The sequence below is a fragment of the Phalacrocorax carbo genome, chromosome 19 (genome assembly GCF_963921805.1).
Source record: "Phalacrocorax carbo chromosome 19, bPhaCar2.1, whole genome shotgun sequence".
Taxonomy (NCBI): domain Eukaryota; kingdom Metazoa; phylum Chordata; class Aves; order Suliformes; family Phalacrocoracidae; genus Phalacrocorax; species Phalacrocorax carbo.
The window spans coordinates 2,510,622-2,530,805 of record NC_087531.1 but is presented as its reverse complement, the minus strand read 5'-3'; the positions used below and the strand labels follow the sequence as shown (position 1 = coordinate 2,530,805).

General features: G+C 41.2%; 1 protein-coding gene across 4 annotated transcripts in view; it reads left to right on the top strand.

Annotated features, from left to right (window-relative positions):
* Nucleotides 1–20,184, top strand: part of ARHGEF18 (Rho/Rac guanine nucleotide exchange factor 18) — a 50,051-nt gene extending 29,867 nt beyond the window's left edge. For all 4 annotated transcript variants that reach the window (XM_064469875.1, XM_064469874.1, XM_064469876.1 and 1 more), the window contains exons 13-31: nt 722–866; nt 1,665–1,777; nt 1,940–2,080; nt 2,556–2,806; nt 3,526–3,651; nt 4,919–5,036; nt 5,459–5,707; nt 6,544–6,620; nt 8,884–9,062; nt 9,458–9,546; nt 9,846–10,034; nt 10,705–10,842; nt 11,879–12,000; nt 12,412–12,468; nt 13,431–13,478; nt 14,068–14,535; nt 15,268–15,595; nt 17,316–17,438; nt 17,530–20,184. In XM_064469875.1, coding sequence (XP_064325945.1) covers nt 722–866; nt 1,665–1,777; nt 1,940–2,080; nt 2,556–2,806; nt 3,526–3,651; nt 4,919–5,036; nt 5,459–5,707; nt 6,544–6,620; nt 8,884–9,062; nt 9,458–9,546; nt 9,846–10,034; nt 10,705–10,842; nt 11,879–12,000; nt 12,412–12,468; nt 13,431–13,478; nt 14,068–14,535; nt 15,268–15,595; nt 17,316–17,438; nt 17,530–17,690 — 3,122 coding nt within the window. In that variant the 3' untranslated portion in view covers nt 17,691–20,184. The remainder of the gene's footprint in view (nt 1–721; nt 867–1,664; nt 1,778–1,939; nt 2,081–2,555; nt 2,807–3,525; nt 3,652–4,918; nt 5,037–5,458; nt 5,708–6,543; nt 6,621–8,883; nt 9,063–9,457; nt 9,547–9,845; nt 10,035–10,704; nt 10,843–11,878; nt 12,001–12,411; nt 12,469–13,430; nt 13,479–14,067; nt 14,536–15,267; nt 15,596–17,315; nt 17,439–17,529) is intronic.

Sequence of the window (20,184 nt, the reverse complement as noted above, 5' to 3'; positions counted from 1 at the left end):
ATGTATTGTGTAATAGTGATTAAAGTTTTAAATATCTTTCCAGTTCACAGTCTGTCTAGATTTAAAAAGCATTAAAGAGCTGCAGTATTAAAATTAAATTTAGCTCTGGTATCTATTACGTTCAGTGTGTGTGCATGCAGATATAAATCATTGTGTAGCAATAAGCATTGCAAAGAACTTGTGGTTTTTATGTGATCTCAGATTTTTCTTGTTTGCCATGAAATGTTCTGTGCCCTTATACGGTAGGGTGTGAATAATTGTGTGTAGGTTCTGGTGTTTTACTAAAGGAGAAGATACTTTGCAATTTCCACACTAAATGGGCACAGTAGGGACCAATTTCCTGCACTTCAGACCTGCTGATTTAGCCAATACAGTAAGTTAAGTGGCAGCTTTACATTTCTAGAAGGATCACAGGTAGTATAAAAACAGTGCATCTCTGGGGCCACTTTACTGTGCCAAGTCTGAGGGCAGCCAGTAGTGAGCATGGGGAATACAAATTCAAAAAGCAGCGGCAGAAGCAATACAATTCCAGCTCATCCTGAGCTGTCTTTTTGTGGTTCCTTTTCAAGAAAATGGAATGAGAATGTTTTTTTGGACAATGAGCTTTTGACATCCAAGATCCTGTCTGTTCTCCGTCCGCATTCGGAGAGAGGTTTGAGAGCAGGCGATCTGCAGTGTACGCCTCATTTTCTGAGTACCAATTCGATTTTTGCCTCTCTAGCCGCTTCTTTGAAGGAGCAGCCCCGAAGTCTTCTCCTGGGACCGGATGGCACCCCAGTACTGTCACGGAATCTCGGTATGACTATCGCCCAGAGAGGAAATTCTCAGTCGTCGTTGAACACTGCTGGAGCTGTTAATAAATTTGGGTAAGTAAACTGCTTCTCGTCTAACCCACTAGCTTCTGTGCCCCCTCTCCCCCCCAGTGTGAAAAGGAAAATAATTACAGAACTAAAGCAAGAACTCACATTGGCTTTCAAGCTCAAAAGAGATTTATGGAGCTTTTAATGCTGAAATTCATTTCCCTGAACAGTAAGGTTTGTTGTTTGTTTAAATCACCTTGTCTTTAGTACCTCTGTACTGTGTCACAAAAGATGCCTTATAAAATAGGGCAGTATTTGAGTATCTCTGTCTAGGTTATGGTTTTCATGGGTGTATTTGTCTTCGGACTTGTTGAAAATCAGTAATCTCTTCTGAGTTCAGTTACTCTAGGTTGTGCTAGTTCTGACAGCAGTGTTTTAAATTGCAGGATACCTTGATTAAAACAGACAAATTCAAAGCTATCCACTTGTTTTAAGTAGTTGTTTGCTTTGTGTGTGCCACAGTTACACTCCCTTCCCAGTGAAAGTGCCCTTTGTACTCTGAACTGGCTGTGGCTTGTCACCAGGTGATGTCTTTTAAAATGTCATACCAGAAGTTACCTGCTTTCTCATGCTGCTCTAATGAAAACTGTAATGTTTCAGCAATGAGTTGCTAAATTCATTTGGCTGCTTAAAGTTGGCGTTCCACATAGTTTTTATATATCTGTTTTAAGTTAATTGCACTATAGTTTAGGAAAGATGCTTGTTAAAGTAGTTGGATTTTTTGTTTGTTTGTTTTTGCAAGCAACTTAAAAAAAAGTTAATGTTCTGTTTTGGTCCCTTGGTCTAATTTCTTTGGCCATTTAGACTAATTTCAGGAGACATGGATGAAGGGGATTCAGGCTTTATAAAATTTAAGCAGACTTCAGATGATGTTGTTTCCCTTGCACCTTCAACAGCAGACTCCATTTTTCTGGAAGGTATGGAATTTCTGTGCTTTTCAGGATTTTTTCTTTTGCAATTTCTTACACAGTCTTAAAGCAGCACTGAGATGTTTTTACTCTTGTTGCTGTTGTTAATGATAGTAGTGAGGGATACGGTGGGAAACGATTTAATAATAATTTAATGTGCTTTTGGTCTAGATGCATATTCTGTCTGCCTCCGAAGTGAAATAGAAACAGATGCTCATGAGTTTGAGGCAGAGTCTTGGAGTGTTGCAGTGGAACAGTCTTATGCAAAAAGGCAAAAGAAAGATGTTGTAAAAAGGCAAGATGTCATTTATGGTAAGACTTTTGTTATTCTTACAACTTCTTCTATTTCATGGTGCCACTGTTTTGAAACAAAGCAGAAATCATTCTTATTGGCTCCCATTTTGACTTGTGCTTGAAAACTAAAATTGAGTGAAGATTTGCAAGTCTGTTACCTGTCTTAGTAGGAGGACTTATGCACACTAATGATTTTAAGCAACCCATGGTTTTTGATATGCCTGTGTAAGCAGCAAAGCCCAGCTATATGATTAGGGAATAGCTCAGCTGCAACTGAGAGATGTCGTTAAATAAGTAGGGTCGGTCACTGTTTGGGAGATTAAACAGGGCAAATTTAGGAGCTTCACATCAGTGATGCAAAGATTGTGGTGAAGAAGGTGGTGCAAAAGATGGTGGCTTTCGGAGCCTGCTCTCTTATATCTCACTAGTCACTGCACAGCATGTAAATGACTTCTGGTTTGTTTGTTGTTTTTTTTTATTTCCCCTTGCCCAGAACTAATGCAGACTGAAATGCACCATGTTAGGACACTGAAAATAATGCTGAAGGTATACTCCAGAGCCATGAGAGAGGAACTGCAGTTCCCAAACGCAGTCATCAACAAGCTCTTCCCCTGTGTGGATGAGCTGCTGGAGATGCATGGGCAATTTCTGCTCCAGTTAAAGGAGAGACGAAAGGAATCCTTGGAAGAAGGCAGCGACCGAAATTACATAATCCATAACATTGGAGACCTCTTGGTAAAACAGGTGTGAATTAAATTCTACCAATGTTGTTGGCACTATTAAATTTCTAAAAAGCTAACTGTAAGGTTAAAGTTATGTTATGTAAACACTGATTTAATACTGGGTTTAAGATTATATTCCCAGTGTAATTTGTGAGCGTGACTCCCAGGAAGGTATCTGGTCACAAATAGTGGGAAATGTTCATTAAATATTCTTTGGGCATGTTGTGGGATATGCGACTGCAGATGGTTTGGTTCTGTGTTTCATCTGTTCCAAAAGTAAAGCAACATATTCCTGGTGTCCATCCCAAACGTGGCTCTCCTGCATTTAATGCCGAGCTTCTTGGGTCTGACCTTCTAAAAATGCAGTAAGGATCCTTTGAACTCATTACAGCTTTAGCACCCATTCTGGTATGGAGCGGATGCAACTATTTCTTTCATGTATCGTAACCATTTTTTGCCCGTCACCTTTCACAGTCCTTAGTCTGTTTACGTGCAGGGGCCCAGAAATCCGTTTTTAAAAGTTTCATAATGACAACTATCATTTAATATTTGGTTATCTTGTGGTATTCCAAGCTCTCAGATGTCACGCATAAATCTCTCATTTCTGGTACTGAAGAAATTGAAATATTGCAGAAATGTCTCAGAAATCAGTTACCATAAAACCATGTAAAACCTAGGCTTGCAGTGGAGGAAGGTTTACTCTTAACGATTCATGTCTTTCGTTCTTGTATTTCCAATTAGTTTTCAGGTGAAAGTGGGGAGAGAATGAAAGAAAAATACGGTGTGTTCTGTTGTGGACATAATGAAGCTGTTAGTCACTATAAAGACCTGCTCCAAAGCAATAAGAAGTTCCAAAGCTTAATAAAGGTAAATAACAACCAGAAGTCTCCCATTCTGACTGTGCAAAATATACCTGATCACTTTAGGTTTGGTTTTGTACTCGAAGATCCCTTAAATTTGAATGAGCAGGGTTAGAGGCACATTTTCATTATTTGATAGGTTGTTAGCTTCTTGTATTTTAGGTCTTCTGAGCTGTTTGGACACAAGGCTACAATGAGCAGGTGTTAAATCTGAGGCAGGCTCTTGAGAGCACATAGGACTTGGGGCATGGAGTATTTGTTGTACTCATGGCTCTATCACTGACTGCCCTGCTCTGTGGCCATCTTTGTAAATAGGATTGAAAACAAATTAAATCAATGATAAATGCTGTTGATGAACTACTGTAGAAAAAGCAGGTCCTTTTTAGTCAAGTTTTGCCCACTACGTCTTCTTTCCAAACCCAGAAGACTGGCTCTAGGGTGGTTTGTTTATCTGCTGTACACTGTAATGTGCAATTAATAGGAAGGGCTGAAGAGACACGGCCAAAATGGAAGCCCGTAACCTGAATCTCAGATGGCGTTGCACAGTCCAAGTATTCTCGTTTTCCAGTAATCAGTAAGTGATACTGTGTGAACTTTCCAACATAGCTCTATACTTAGAGCTGCTCTTAACTAGGTGTCTTCAAAAACGAGAACCCCTTACTTTCAAGGAACTAAATAAGTGATCAGAGCGTTAAAATATATCGCCTCAGTCCTCGTAAGGAAAGATCTTGGTAATGTGTTCTGCCATCAGGATTGTCCTGTACCTGCAGTCAGACTAACTAGTGGGATTCTGATGCTTTACACTATTCCTTTTCTAACCAGAAATGTGTTTCTGTAGATCAGCCTGCTGGCGAACATACAGTGGTAAAATAAACACTTAGTTTAGTCATTATTGACCTAATTTGGCTGTTAGGTCGTTGGGTCTGCCTTTAAAAATACAGTCCTTTTCTATGTATTTAAGGACTGAGCCTATTATAAAAAGCAGTCAGTTAGCAAACAGACAGTCAGACAGTTCAGATTTGGAACTTTCTCTGCCTGGCTCCAGATTTAGTTAACAGTAGTTGAAAATAATACCTAAAATATTTTCCAGTAATAAAAGCTTTTTTTTTAATGTTGTCAGGAGTTTTGGTTCAGTAAAAGAGTGCAGCTAATTTTGTGGCACTATGCCTAATTCTTCAAAAATGTTATGAGACAGAAAATGTGTGAATGGAGAGGCGAGGGAATTAGAAGAGCAATACAAACAATGGATGTGATGAGTCTGCCTTGTTTTCTAGAAAATCGGCAACAGTTCCATTGTGAGGAGACTTGGTGTTCAGGAGTGTATCCTTCTGGTTACACAGCGCATCACCAAATATCCAGTCTTGGTGGAACGTATTATTCAGAATACAGAAGGTACGTTGTTTAATCTTTCCTAGAAGCCTCACAGTTGTCTGCTGATCCTTCTCCTGTGTTCTGCACGTTCTTTCCTCAGACAAGGAGGGACAGGCTGGTACCGCCTTATACCTGCTTTCTCACTTCTTTGTTAGCTGAAGATGCCATTCTAGATGCAGATCCAGATCAGTCTCGCCTCATCAGAGGGTCAAGAGCAGCGTTCAGTTTCAAGTCCGCAACCACAGAACCATAGTAGTCAAGCCTGTCAGTTCATTAAAGATTTAGAGCTTTAGGATATTTTATTTTATTTTTAAACTTAAGCTCATAGGAAACGCTGTTAGATGTTCAGTATGGAACCTTCATGTTAAAATATGTTCGGGTGGCTCATATCTTGCATTCCAGAGTTGAAAATGTGACTGACTGCTACTTTTTTTTTCTCTTAGCTGGAACTCGAGATTATGAAGAGCTGACCCAGGCCCTTAGTTTAATTAAGGACACAATCACTCACGTAGATGCCATGGTAAATGAGTGCGAGAAGGGGCAGCGCCTTAAAGAGATTATGCATAAAATGGAGCTAAAGTCATCTGGGAAATGCAAGAATGGGCTTTTCTTCCGGAAGGATGACATGGGACAGAGGCGGCTTCTGCTGGATGGGATGCTGTACTGGAAAGCTGCATCAGGGCGACTCAGAGGTAAACGACCAGGAAGGGGAGAAGTACAACTAGGAAACAAGACCCTTTTTTTATTATTATTTTTAAAAATTTTTTTTAGTAACTGTTTATTACTGATCGATGGAGTATAAAGTAAGATGAAAATAACCTGCTTGTTTAATAGGATATTGGAGGAAATAGCACTTGTTCTATTCTTGGCTTGTCCAATAAGCATCTCTATAATGGTGCATGATAAGTTCCTTATGCTGTTTGCTTATTATCTGTCTGATCTGCTTTCCGATTCAGGAGGGAGGTCTTTAGATAGATGACAAAGCTTTGAGTCATACTGACTTAGTCTCCCGTGGAAAGGCATTATCTTGTGTGAGCTCTGGTTCACACTTCAAAAAATTGTGTCGTGTCAACCCCATGACACCTTCGTTCTGCATAATGTCTGGTTTGCCAGAAAACCAGAACAGTGCCCATCAGTGAATATTCTAACAGCTTCATTGCTCAAGTGTTCACCGAGAAGCTTCAACGTCACATAAAACGCAGCCAAAAGTAGGTGGTACTGTGAAGGTCTGCAGTTCCAGAAGAATCTGCTCTTGAGGGAGACGTGTTTCCTCGTGAGTGTTTGAGTCGAGGTGTAGGATGCCTATGGAGGTGTTCTCAAGCTTTAAGTCAGCTCTAGTTGTGTTGTGCTGGTTCTGCACGACTGCACGCTGCCTGCGGACAAGCCAAGTGAAAGGCAGTGGCAGACCCAATATTGCAAATGTTGACCCACGGGAAATTTAAGTCAAGTGATTTTTGAGTCTGGACTAGTCTTCCTGCTTTAAAATCTGCCTTTTTTTTTTCTTTCTTTTTCTCTGTTGTTACTGTAGATATTCTGGCAGTCCTGTTAAATGATGTACTGTTGTTCTTACAAGAAAAGGACCAAAAATATACATTTGCATCAGTGGTAGGTATTGTTCTCCTTATTTAATACATTCACTTAGAGTATTTATGAAAGTGACAGTAACTAGAGAAGAAATACGGTTAGAGATGTTAGACACTTGTTTTGGTAGGTTCAGAAGGAAAATTAAGTTAGTAAACCAGCCTGCTATTATAGAATCACTTTTTCTGAAGCAGTTCTGGTACTTGTTGAATCCCTCCCGCTGTCTCTTAGCGCAAAACAGTGTTCCCTTGCCTCAGCCGGTTCTAGCTGCCACATCTCTGGTGGTTTTCTGATGCCCTGAGCGTGTTCTGAGGTTTATTGCTTCTTTTCTTACGCTGTGACTTTCACTGAACTCTGTTAGGTGGATATTTTATACAAGTCATGTATTTTAAACATGCTAGAACTGTGCTTTGAAAGGCACTTGCAGGTAAGGTCTGCTTGTGTTTGTGAAGGGAAAGAATCTTTCATTTCAGTTAGAGACGTGGTAACTGTGGTCATAGCAGCCTAAGATTTACTGGGGGCAGAGAACTTTCCTGAAGTGAATGTAATAAGCACTAAAATGCAAATGTAATTACTGCAGCACGCAAAAACTCAAGTGGATTCGCTTGCTTTTCTAGGGTATTTCCACAGGTATCCTCAGAGCAGTTAATTGTGTACATTTTGTCCTGATCTAGTTCAGTTATGGCTGTGATAGAACCAGTAACAGAGAAACTCTTTCATGTAATTGTTTTCTTGGGTGTATTTTTTTTTTCAAGACATTAATATTACAGAGCTGAATTCTAATGGCAAAAGCTATTTTGGTGATCTCAGGGCTGTAAAAACAACCACTTTCCAAATTAGCTGTCTTCTAATGCACAATATGGGGATACTTTCACAAACCAGGATGGGTGGAAGTTGTTTCCTCTTGAACAGCATTCAGAGTATCTTTGAACAATAGTTCATTTCATGACACTGACTCTGATAGACTGATTCCGCCCTGTTCTCCAAAGTGCGTCTGAGCTATGAGCAGAAGACCAACTTCATAAGGGGGAAAAACATACTTGTACAGTGTCTCAACAGTTGTGGCGGTTTTCCATATGACTGCCGTTGCTTTGAGAGAGGGGTGAGCAGCTTACATCGAGGCTAAAGCATTGTTCCCAAGAAATAAGAGCATGCATCCACGTTCTTAGTCAGTATAGCTGTTGCACTGCAAGGTCATGCCCTGGTTTATACGTCCCCCAGTAACTTTACGTTTCTGTAAGCACATATCACGCAGTTGCTTACGACAGTCCCCAGAAGCTGATCTCTGCTACATAGTGGGGTTTTTTCCCTCCAGTAACATGCTCTACAGTTACAGACTGATCAATTTTTTTCATCTTCCTAAGTGTACAGTTCATTAGAAATTTAGATATCACTTCACCATAGATAAATCCAGCAAGCGGGAGAAGCAAACGGATCTGCTCAGTGATTCTGCTTTTCCAGTGACCTCTGTTCCTGGCTTGAATTGCAGTACAGCTGCTCAGAGAAGCTGGCAAAACCTAGTGCTCCCGATGTCTGTTTCACAGTTCAGTTTTCCTTGTCATCGCTCTAGATTATGCTGTGAAGGTTCAGCAGTTAAAGAGCTGTTTTCTTCTGGGAAGGATCTTTCTAGGCTACATATATTGGACCTGTGCTGTGTGAAGCACAGACAGGTTTGTAGTAAGTAATATCCCTCCTGTAAAATTGTTTTCAGATTTGTTGCAAAGACTGACAGCTAATCCAGTTAATCCTTAGTTATACAATATACTATCTGTCACCTTGTTTTATGATTCACGGGGCCTGATGGCATGCCATAACACCTCTGTGTTATGTTTTTATTTCCTTTGTAGCTAACTGGCCAACTTAGAGCTTCTAATACTTCCTTTTTTTTCTTCTTTCTTGTTTCATTTCACATGTGTCATTAAGGTTTTTGTTTTCTTTTCCAAATTTTGTTTTTGCCTCTTTGAGTAAAGCTTTTGTGCCTGTTCATGACTTCTGGGACCCAGTGGGAATCCTCAGGTGTTTAAATTGAGACATGCTTTAATATTCAATTAGGTACCAAGCCCTCTTGTTTTTGAAATGTACATTCTTCCTTCCATGTTTTGATCTATGGAGTAAAAAATGACAATGTCAAAAGTGTCACATGAAGAGGCCATAGCGATAAAGGTGTAGTGTTGCGATGTTATGCCTCATGGTGGCCCTGTATAAGTAGCAAGATAGGGGGAGCTAGGAAGCACAAACCCTAAAGGATGTATATAATGTTGTGCAATAAATGGTATTTTTTTTACAGGACTCTAAACCACCAGTTATCTCATTGCAAAAGTTGATTGTAAGAGAGGTAGCTAATGAGGAGAAGGCAATGTTCTTAATTAGTGCTTCCTTAAAAGGACCAGAAATGTATGAAATTCACACAAGCTCGAAAGAGGAGAGGAATTCCTGGATGGCACACATCCGCAGAGCTGTGGAAAGGTAAATTATAAGTGAAAGCTGGCGGGCTTGATTTCTTGCTCACTAGTCGTCTCTTCACAGGACTCGTGGGTGTACATTTATGGTAAAACTACATTTGACTATCCATAAACTTTCTTCGTAAGACTGAAACACGTGATTCTGTTCGTATTAATTGGGTAGAAGCCACTCATAAAGATGCAATAAAAACCAGCCAAAGACTTTATTCTGCATTCTTTCAAAAATAAACAAAACATTTGGTTCACTGATGTCAAATGCAACAGGGCTTTGGATGAGGGACAAAGATTGACACACAGGATAATCCACGTCCTAGGCAAAAGCTTCAGGTTGAATCCTGAGGTGGTTTTAAGTTCTCTAATGTGCAAATCAGACAGATATCTGTCTCCTCCTTTGTACAGCTGTCCTGATGAAGAAGAAACATTTAATGAACCTGAAGCAGAGAGGAGGCTGGCTGAAGCAAGAGCTGCCAAGTTAAAAGATTTTCAAGGTAATGACTTAGTTATATATTCCACAAACTGCTTCTCGGCATCACTTGTGAGTTTTGACTCTTATCACATGATGTGATCAAGGTTCTCCTTCATAAGTCTTTCAGCGTATTGCAAGATTATGTAGACCTAGTTAAGTTAAATAAGAAGCTTGGTATGCTCCACGAGTTTTCCCCTTAACTGTTAATTATATCTCTGTGTTTGATGCTCTGACCATAAAATGAACAATAATCTCCTAAATTGAACATTTGTACTCTGATGGCGATTAGGAAGGCAGAACTGGGTTTGTTTCTTCCTTTAGAGCGTTTGAACATGAAAGATGACCTGATTATTCAAAGCCTAACGGAGAAGCAGCAGATTTATCTAGAAATGTCTGAAATGAATGGGTTTGAAGACCATTCCCAAGGATCCCGATCTAGGCAACTTCTTCGGGGGGATATCTCAGAAAATCTGCAAGGAGAGGCTATTTTGAAGTCCGCAGTGACAGAAGGTAAACGCAATGTGGGAGTGTGTACACGTTCACTCAGATGCAGGGGTGGGGATAAGCACATAGGATCTGAGTACAGATCCTGAAAATCATCCTGTAATAACATAATACTTTTATGTAACACTGTTCAGACTTCATTATTCTCAGAACCAATCTGCAAGATAGGTAAACTGCACCTGTGTTTTTAGGTGGAGGACCTTCTCACAGCTTGGATGTGTTTTTTTATTTGTAAGGATCAGCCAGCGGAGTCTTAGGATGAGTTTATTCAGATGGGTAACCGAGTGCTCTAATAATACGCAGATCCTGAAATATAATACTCTGAGGCTTATAGATTAAAATAGTCTCTCTGAAGATAGAATATTTAGAAAGAAAATAAGCACAAACATAATTTTTATTTTGGGAAAAAAAAACACCAAACAAAAAAACCACTCAAGGCTTGATAATCTTACTTGCAATCAAGGAAGAGGTCATCTTTATAGGTGCAATATGAAAAGCCTGTCGTAAAGAGCGCATCACGAAGGAAAATTCATCTCTCCTGCCAGAAATCTCTCAAACTGCCCGATCTTTTAATGTACTTGATGATTGAATTATTTTTTTTTAACTTGTTAGCATGATGCATTTGTCTCGTTGCATAGATGTGGCTGTTTACATGACATGTTCTCCTCTTTCCTAGCTGAAAATCTCCAGAACCTTATCTTCACTCACTTAAGCAATGGATCCTGTCAGCCTGACGATGGCTCTGGGTCAGGATTCCCCAGGAGAGCGGAGACCTTTGGAGAATGTGACAATAGTCCTCCAGTTTCAAATAAAAGTAAGAAAGGGGCCGTTTGGCGTTCTTCTGAGCTCTTTAGTGTGTTTTTCTGTACAGAGGATGATAACAACAATGAATTAAGTGAGGCTCTTCTATAAGGAAGCTTCACCAGGCTCTAAGAAGAGGACAGAAGCAGATTTCTAGCATGTGGTATTAGCACGTTGTATCTTTTGCTTCTGATACCAACACTAGAGAGCAGAGCAGGGATCTCGGCTGGTGTTATGCTAACGGCATTACCTTAACCCACACTTTCTAATCACCACAAGTCCACGTAGAAGTTTGATTTTGTTGAAAAAAAGCTTGACCTAAAAACCTAGGAAACTTGAATTCAGCTGCCTACTTTTATAATTGAATCATTAAAACTTTTTTCCTCTTTCTTTTGTATCTGCACAGTAACTAAAGGGTTGCTGAACCCTTAGATAATACAAATTGTCCCTTTGGCACAGATGCTTTATTAGTTAATTAAGGAAATTCATGGAAGTACCAGATAAATATTTATCTCCGTTTTTGCTTCATGCATTTCTTGAAAAACAAAACGGTCTTTATTTCACTAGTTGTTAATCTCTAGAATTCTTTCTGTTGTCTCTGAAAGGCTATATGTGTCTGTCATGCTATAGGTACTTTTATGGTATGGTTTTCCCTCTTCCCCTACCTCCTTCCACGCTTAAGTGGTGCTGCTTTGAATAGCATTTTTCTACTAACAAGTATTCCACAACATGAGCTTGCAATTCTGGTAGCCGCAGACGATCACTTTCATGCATACGTTGTGGTTGCTTCACTTAAAATAGTATAATGTAATTTGAACTTACTCTCCCTGTTTAAAAACCTGAGGAGAGTGGGTTAAGATACACTATTTTGAGCAGTCCCACTCGTCACTGTTGTGTGCTCTTCCACTGGGAATCAGCATGGATGAGCCATGCAAATGCATATTGATTCTAACTTCAGAGTTGTGATTTTTTTCTGCTTGCTGTGTTGTGCAGTGAGTTTTCACAGGCCCTTTGCTGTGCGAGCTACTCATACTCCATTCTTCTTTCAGGTGGTAGCTTTAGGAAGAACAGTGGTGGTGACCAGAGACAGTGGGACTTGAGAGGCCCTGTTGTAAGTTCAGATGTGCAACTCCATGACCTCCCTTCTGATGCAGAAGAAGGATCTCAAACAGTATGTTGGTTAAATACATTTCCTCGTGTTCCTTTTCATAATAGTGGTGCAGAACAAATCTCGCAAAGTTAGGAGTTGAAATAGCTGGTAGGACTAGACTGTAACAGAGGTCTGTCTATCAAATTACTAGACTCTATTAAGGATGCTTTGTGGGGCGACTTGACAGCTTAGCACTTGAGAGGCATGACAATTTGGTTTTATATTTGTTCATTTGATGCTATACCATTTATGCTAGCTTTAATGACGATGCATCTCTTTCAGCCTGGCCTCTGATTTAAGTGCATGGGAACAACCTCTGCACCAGCGGTACACGCTGTTTCCTAATGAGATGAACCCTTCCAGCTTGTTCTGGCAGCGCTACCAATGCCCAACAAGTCTCTAACGCAGGTGTTGGTTTTGTCTTTTTTACAGAGTGAGGTAACGAGGCTGGATGACAGCAGTGGTTCTCAGCCCACCATAGAGTCTCAGGTATGTTACGTCTGCTGCTAGGAAATCTAATGGCAAATACCCATATTATAATAATAGCATGCAAAATCAAAACAAACTAACTAAAAAAAAAACACGCCAAAAAACTCAATATTTTTAATGTCTGTGGCACCACAAACACATTAACAGCCTGTACCTTATGCCTCTAATGCATTATGAATGCAGAGAGAAAAAGTCCCATTAGAAAACAAAGATGGGTTCTGGGTATGTAGGCACATGTTTCAAAGAGCTGGCTAACTACTTCTCCTGCTTCGTTGGAGGATTGCATGTTCTCAGCTCACTGACAAAACCTGCCTCTGAATCTCTTGTGAGTGCTGTATCTGTGTAGTGATTCAGTGCTGGAACATGGGAGGAAGTGATCATAAAATAGCTCATGTGAAGAAGACCGAGGAATATTGCTCCCTGGAATCCCAGTGAGACTTGATGAGCACGGATTTACATCTGTGCAAGGACTAATACACCGAAATAATGGCCTCAAGCTGCGTCAGGGGAGGTTTAGATTGGATATTAGGAAAAATGTCTTCACTGCAAGAGCGGTCAGGCCCTGGCACAGGCTGCCCAGAGAGGTGGGGGAGTCACCGTCCCTGGGGGGGTTCAAACACTGTGTAGCCATGGCACTTTGGACATGGTTTAGGTGGCCTTGGGGGTGTTGGGTTGGCGGTTGGACTTGATGATCCTAGAGCTCTTTTCCAACCTTAATGATTCTGTGGTTCTATGAAATTCATCATGCCTGCATATTATTCTATTGGCTGTTACTGTGTTGGAATACTCTTGTAGCCGGGCTTTCATTGCGTGTGTTTTTGTAGATACCCTTGATTGTGTTCACTCTTTAAAAAAAAGTGATTCTGTGTGATTTTTAAAAAAAAAAGTCTAACACATCAAAACAGAGCTCTGTTCGAGTGTCTAATGCCTTTTTTTCTCCCCCTGCCTCCCCTCCTTTTCAGCTTGTCCAAAGGATACAAACACTGTTACAGCTGCTCTTCAGTCTTCAGGTAAACCACTATTTACTATCCAAGAGGTTTGTTAGGCATTAAATGTAATAAAATTTATGCAGGTGTGGAGAGGAGCTACCTTGAAAATATCCCCTAAAGCTAGAGCAAAGTGTAGAATTTAAGACCTGAGACTCAAGGAAACAAACACTCTGTCTGGTATTTTGAAGGAAGTGTTAGGTCTGTTCTCCTAATTAATTATTTCCTTTTTCCTACCCATTAAATGCAATTCTTTTGCTCATTTAAGATCATTCTGCTCTCTGTGCTCATTTCTTTAATCTGTTGCTGATATATGTGTGTGTTTTAGTTGTTTTTACTGTATCCTTGTAATCAGCAATATTTTGATTGGATTCACAGTAATAATTCCAGGTGCAAGAAATGTTAAGTTTGACATACATAAGCATAACTTATTTGCTTAGCCATCTTCAGTATCGTGTCAGTCACAATGGGCTGTACAAGCTGGAAGTTAGAGCTGCTCTTGAAGAAAAAAAGTCTCTGTGATCTAATCTGGTAGATGCCGTTGCCTTTGGTTTAGCTGTGCATGTTTCCTGAACCCACGTGCCTTATGCTGAACTCCGTATTTCCCCTCCAGGCAGTGATATCTCAGCAGGACAGCTACATTGAGATGCAACGAGCCACCATGGTAGACCGGGAGAAGCAATACCGGCTGCAGTCTACGCGAGGCAATCTGCTGCTGGAGCAGGAGAAACAGCGGAACTTTGAAAAGCAGAGAGAAGAACTGATGAATGTACAGAAACTCCAGAGCCAGCTGAAGCTGGACCAGCAACGCCTGGAACGGGAAAAGAGTCGGCAGCAGAGGGAATTTGAACGCACGGAAGCCCGGCTGCAGGAGCGTGAAGAGGAGACTCGGCAGCTGAGAGAGAAGTTGAATCAGGAGAGGGAGGAACTCGAGAGGCAGCGAGAGGCCTATCAGCATGACCTAGAGAGGCTGCGGGAAGCCCAGAGAGCAGTCGAGAAAGAGAAGGAGCGTCTGGATCAGCTAAGGAAGCTGAAGAAGCAGAACACGGTGTCGGGCACGTTCTCCCCAGAAATGGGACAGGTGAGGAAGTAGTTTTCTTGGATTTTTATTTCCGTTAACCTGCTTGCCTCTGAATGAAGCCCTTTCTGCAGCACTAACCCATGTTCGCTTTTTACTGGGCTCCTTGAACCATCGTCTAAAACAGCTGGTGATGGCTACTGTTGGAGAGATCAGAGCTTGGTAGTTCCCCAGCATCTGTGAAATTCCACCCAGATGTTTGGTAATGAGAATATTTTTTTAAAAAGATAGAAACACACCATAGTTTATTTTTAAATGTGGCTGAATTAAGATTTTTTTTGTTTTGTTTTGTTTTTTTTAGTACGGGAACCGTCCTGTTGTGGGCAGGTGGTTGCAGAAGGTGTGCTATATTGGTAGCATTTTGTACAGTTGATTCCTAAAAATGTTCCTTAACTTTCAAAATGTGAATTTTGAGGTCTGATTAAATTGGCTCATTTGTTACTGCCTGAAAGTCCTGCTTTCTCTCCATCCTATCACCTAGCACAGTTTGCTCTTGCATTCCTTCATCAGGTGCAATATTAAACAGTCTGGAGCTGCTGAGGTTCTTTTCAGTGTTCAAGGACTTACAATCTTCCTCTTCCTTCTGTTTGCCAGCATGATTTAGGCTTCATCAAACCTGTTATATTTTTCACTAGAAAGTTCTTTATGCTCTCAGGGCTGAGGGTGGTCTCTCCTCGTTGTATCCGAGAGGGTGAAAATACCCGTTTGACTTAGAATGGCTTTTTCCTCCCGTAGAACCAGGTGCTGAGTCATTCTGTTAACTTCAATGGAGAAGGGGTGGAACCATCTCCACCGGTCCTGAAAACCTCTGTGAGAGTGAGCGTCGCCGGGATGGATTACCTGGAACGGCCAGACTTGGTTCGCAGGGACAGCACCACCCTGGAGAATCGTCCCGTTCTTGCACTGAAGAACGAAGTGCCAATACATCTCCTGAGTGCAACTAATCAGATACAGAAACCAGCCGCAGTCCAGCAGCAGATTCCGACTAAGCTGGCCACTTTTACAAAAGGAAGCAAAGAGAAAGGTGGGAAGAACAAAGCATCTCATAGGACAGACAGTTCAGGTAATTGTATTTAAATGCATTTCTGATCTCTGCCAGCATCACAGGGAGACAGAACACTGTAGTTTAAACCTCTGGCTACCCATGTGGATCCCAGAAATTAATACGTTACAAATTGTTACTGTGCTACTGCAGTTAGTAGGCTCTTAAAATCCTTAAGTTAGGAGTTACGTGTGTATACTACTTAAATTGGAAATACAGCCTGAAGGGGGATAATGTTGAAAACAGAGTTCTCTAATCCAACAGGACAGAATGCTGGTGAGAGTTTGTAAACAGGGATGTAAAATCTTCTTGCCTACCTGTAGCATTAAAGGGAAATAGCAAATGTTTTGCTTGTTCTGCACAAGTGAAATGTTTGGAGGCCGGTTTAACCTTTTCTCACTGTCTGTCCAGAGTTGTAGTGACATGGAACGCAATACCTTTCTTAGCACCAGGCAGTCATTAAATACAGATTTCCAGGCCAGAATTGAGATGCTCTGTGTGTTGTAGAGTTGAAAGGGGCTGATTTTGGCAGAAATAGAAGCAAGTAAAAATACAGTCACCCTGTCACAGTGTAATTTCTGCTGCTAACTGCTAGGTACTAAAGTAAGTGATCTTTGCCAATGACAGACGCAGTAAAAACCACTTTTTCTCTACTGCTTAAAATAGCCTTACTGCCAGCTTAGGAGAATGGCCTATAATTTTAAGTTACAAAATTATCTTTTTCGCTTTGTATAGGGTTCAGACTTGGCCAGATTAACTGTCACGTGGCCCTACACTACTAGAGCGGACTTGGGGCCAAAGCTGTCTAGGGAGGGGAGGGGGCAAGTCTTTTGCATGTTGTCCACACATCTGTCTCTGTGCCTATCATTTAGTACAATTACAGACTCACTCATGTTTTTGCACATAAATGAAGGCTAATATCCTCTTACCCTGAATACTAAATGCTGGTAAATGGGAAAATAAAGCTCTAATACCACATTTCCTCAACTTCATTTTTTAATAGCTCTTACATAATGACCTCTGCAGTGGAAATGTACTTAATGGTATTTTTCTGGAATTTATATGAAAGGTATAAAACACAAATATATTGGTCTCTATTCTCTTATGAGCATTAGTGGGGGTGCATGCTTGTTATCCCCATATGTAGATCTTAGAACAAAATGGAACAAGACTTTCTGTACCAGAGGCAAAATACTGTGTATTGAATTTGGTTTTGGTGATGTGTAAGGAATGTGCACTGAGAGGAGCTCTTGGGAACCAGAGTAACCGTTTCGTGAATTGCTTTTATTGTTGAAATTAAGAAACTGGCAGGCCCTAACACCAGAATCAATGTACTCTGCTGCTGAGTAGCTGTGAGACAGACAGAGAGCAGAGACAAAAGTTCATCACAGTTCTGTGTGTTAAAAGGAGCACAAATAGCCATTGCTACTTGAATGCTAAGGACAAAGATTTTTTTTTTTTTCTCTATGTGCTTTATAATACTAGGTTTTAAATCTGTGGTTGTCAGGGGCTGCTAGTAACCAAATTAGAAGTCCTCGAGGAAGAGGAGAGAGAAAGTATTTATGGTCTAAACAGCTGAAGAGAAATTTTAAGTACCTTGCACCAGAAGCGCCAGCTCTTTGTGGTATAGCAGCTTCCTTGGATATGCAAAGGTGTCAGTACGTCGGGCCCCAGCATGAAACAGTGAAATTTGTGAAGTACTGCTAACCTCAAATACTGATTTGTAAAATATTTTCTTTAGCATCTTTTGATCAGAAGCAGCTGCTTCCCCCCAGGCTTGTTGGACGAGAGGAGGGTGTCCTGAGAGGCAGGCGATCAGCAAGTCCAGTCCTCCCAAGCAGCCAGACCGCTGCATTCCAGCCAGGTATGTCCTGACCAACTTGCGTGTCCGTGGAAATGCATCAGGCTCTCTGTGCAGTGTCATGAATATGCCTTCTTCCACTTTTTTCCTATAGAATTGTATGGCCCTACAGATGCTCAGCCGGAAGCACTTTCATCTGCCTCAGCGAACCTATTCAAGCCCAGTAATGTTCCCGTTCAGACCCTGGTGACCTCTCAGCCGAGTCTGTTAAATGTGCAAGATGATACCAGCAAAGAAGATGTGATTTTCTTCTAATTGTTTCCATTTAAAGTTGAATCTTCTGACATACTGTTTCAAGAACTCAGGCCCCAGTGTGCAACGTGACAGACGCCTGACGCGGATGTCTTTTCGTCCCTGCCCCGTTACTACTAGCAAGGACCAGACCAGGATTACTGCCCTACCTTGGCTTCTCTGCCAGCAGCTCAGAATGAGGGCACAGTAGTAACAATTTGCTTTTAAATTCTCCAAACATGGAAATGTTTTGACACATGGCATGGGTATATAAAGTCAGAGCACATTAAAGTGCTGCCATTTATTGTAACTTCCTCTTTTCGGAGAATGTACGCTCTTTGTGGGCACCATCTTGTAAATTGTTATAGTTGATGTTGAACCGCCCAGATCTTTACGTAAAAAGTTTTAGTAGTAGGCCCCAAAATGGCTGCGAATTTTTAACTCCATTTTCACAGGTACATGGTCAGTAACAGGTTATGCTAACAGTGTGTCGATAACTAGCTGAGTAGCCAGCCAGTCTCCTTGCAGCTGGGCGTGACACACTGTGATGCCCGCTCAGGGGAGCCAGGCTAGCATCTCTCTTTCTTTAGTGAATTCAGTGGAAGAGAGAAGGTAAGCTTCTTAACAAGTCTTCAGGGTCAGGAGCTCCACCTGCTTGTGGATGAGAAGGGTTGGACGTGTGAGAATGTACAACGGTAACGAAGAGTTGGAGTAAATGCACATTTCATTGGCCATCAGCTTGCGCCGGGATACCTGCCTCCTTGGAGGCACTGGGTACCTCTCTATGTTAGTGAGAGCGGTACAGGTTCCCAAGCAAAACTCATGAGCTGGTTCAGAATGAACTTAGAGACTCAGATTTTGTTCTTTGCTGAAGACGTGTGTAAGAAGCGTTTGAACGCAGTAATTTATTGTCTTGTTTAGTCCTACGTTTTCTGCATCTCTTGTTTGTCTGTTAACTTGTCGGGACTTTACTCCAAGTACCAGAAGATATCAAAGCTGCTGTTACTGCAGAGACTTCTCTGCAGCACTGTGTTAGGAATGAAGGGAATAAGAACTGTTTGGTTTTAAAATTTAAAAAAAAAAAAAAAAGTACTCTTAGCTAAACCTGTGTTGGTTTCGCTGCTCACAGCTAAACCAGCTTTGATACCTCTTGTTAAATGGGTCAGTTCTTAATCATGGAATGGTGATGACGTTAAGTGTTCTGCTCAGAAGGCATTATTTCCCTTTGTAGTAATTTGCACAGTCATTTTGTTGTATTCTATTACTTCACTCTGTATCTCAGTTCTTTACTACGCACATCGCCTGAGGATGTGTATTCCAATATATGTTAAATGTGACCGGTCAGATGTGTTGTGTGCAGGAGAGATTGTTCAGAGGGTGTTACTACAGAATTAAAGAAATCAGTATCTCAGAGCTTAAAAACTTGGGTTAATACCTTTCAAAACATGACTGATAATAGTCTTTTCCCTATCTTTAACCCTGGTTTAAACTTTTTCACCCCGATGGATGGAATGCCTGGTCAGTTCTCCATCCAGTCGCGTGGTAATGGCAACTGGTCAGTCAAATCTTTGATGCTATCTCAGTGGTCAGGCCCTCTGTGACATTAGTAATGTTGTTTAAGGCCGTAACTTCACTGTTCTTGAAAGTTTTAAAATTATTTCTGTAGTTACAGTGCAAGAAACATTATAAATTATCAGCAGAAAATACAGAGTTTGTTTTCAAGTGGTGATAATTTGGGTGGTTGCCTTCAGACAAGAAATGGAAAAATCCAGATTTACTTGTCAGCGTGAGCGGGAAGAGATAAGCTACAAAATAGCGAGTTGGTGTTAGGGAGCGAGCGCTCCTTGCTGGAACACTTCTTGGATTTAAGGGCCTTTTTTCTTTGCTGAGCGATACTGGTATAAGCCTGAAGCAATGGCACTGAGTTCAGTGAGAGGAGACTCCAAACCATCTGGCTTGTTGCCAGACTGCTGATGCTCCCCCACCCCCCAACAAATTATTGCTGTGAAATTGGACACGTTTCATTATAATACCAAAGGGCTGTTTGGTAAATGATCGGCACTGCAGAACTTACACAGATTATCAGCGGTTAGATCTACAGAAAACAGTATGGGGAGCACAGCGATTTTTGCCTTGTTGTGATACGATGTTGATGGTTAGAACACGGTTCTACCCTATATTCATTTTTTACATTCCTAAAAGTGAGGTTGGAATGGAGGGGAATTCTTAAAATTAACGTAGCTTCTGATCAAGCCAGCGCGTGAGATCCGGCAGCTCTGAAGGACCCGTTTTTCAATCGGTTGATGTAGAGACTCCAGCCATCTCCAATACCCGTGTCATTTCTCCTGTAAACCTTCAGTGAAGCAGCAAGAATGCACAGTATGTCCTCTCCTTCGTGCTGCGGTTTGGGCCGCTCCTAGCTGAAAGCTCTATGCCCCGGTTGCCTTAAATTACCAGGTTTTTAGGAGTTTTAGCCTAAAGCGAAGTTGCATCAGTGGAATAAACCACCTCAACCAAA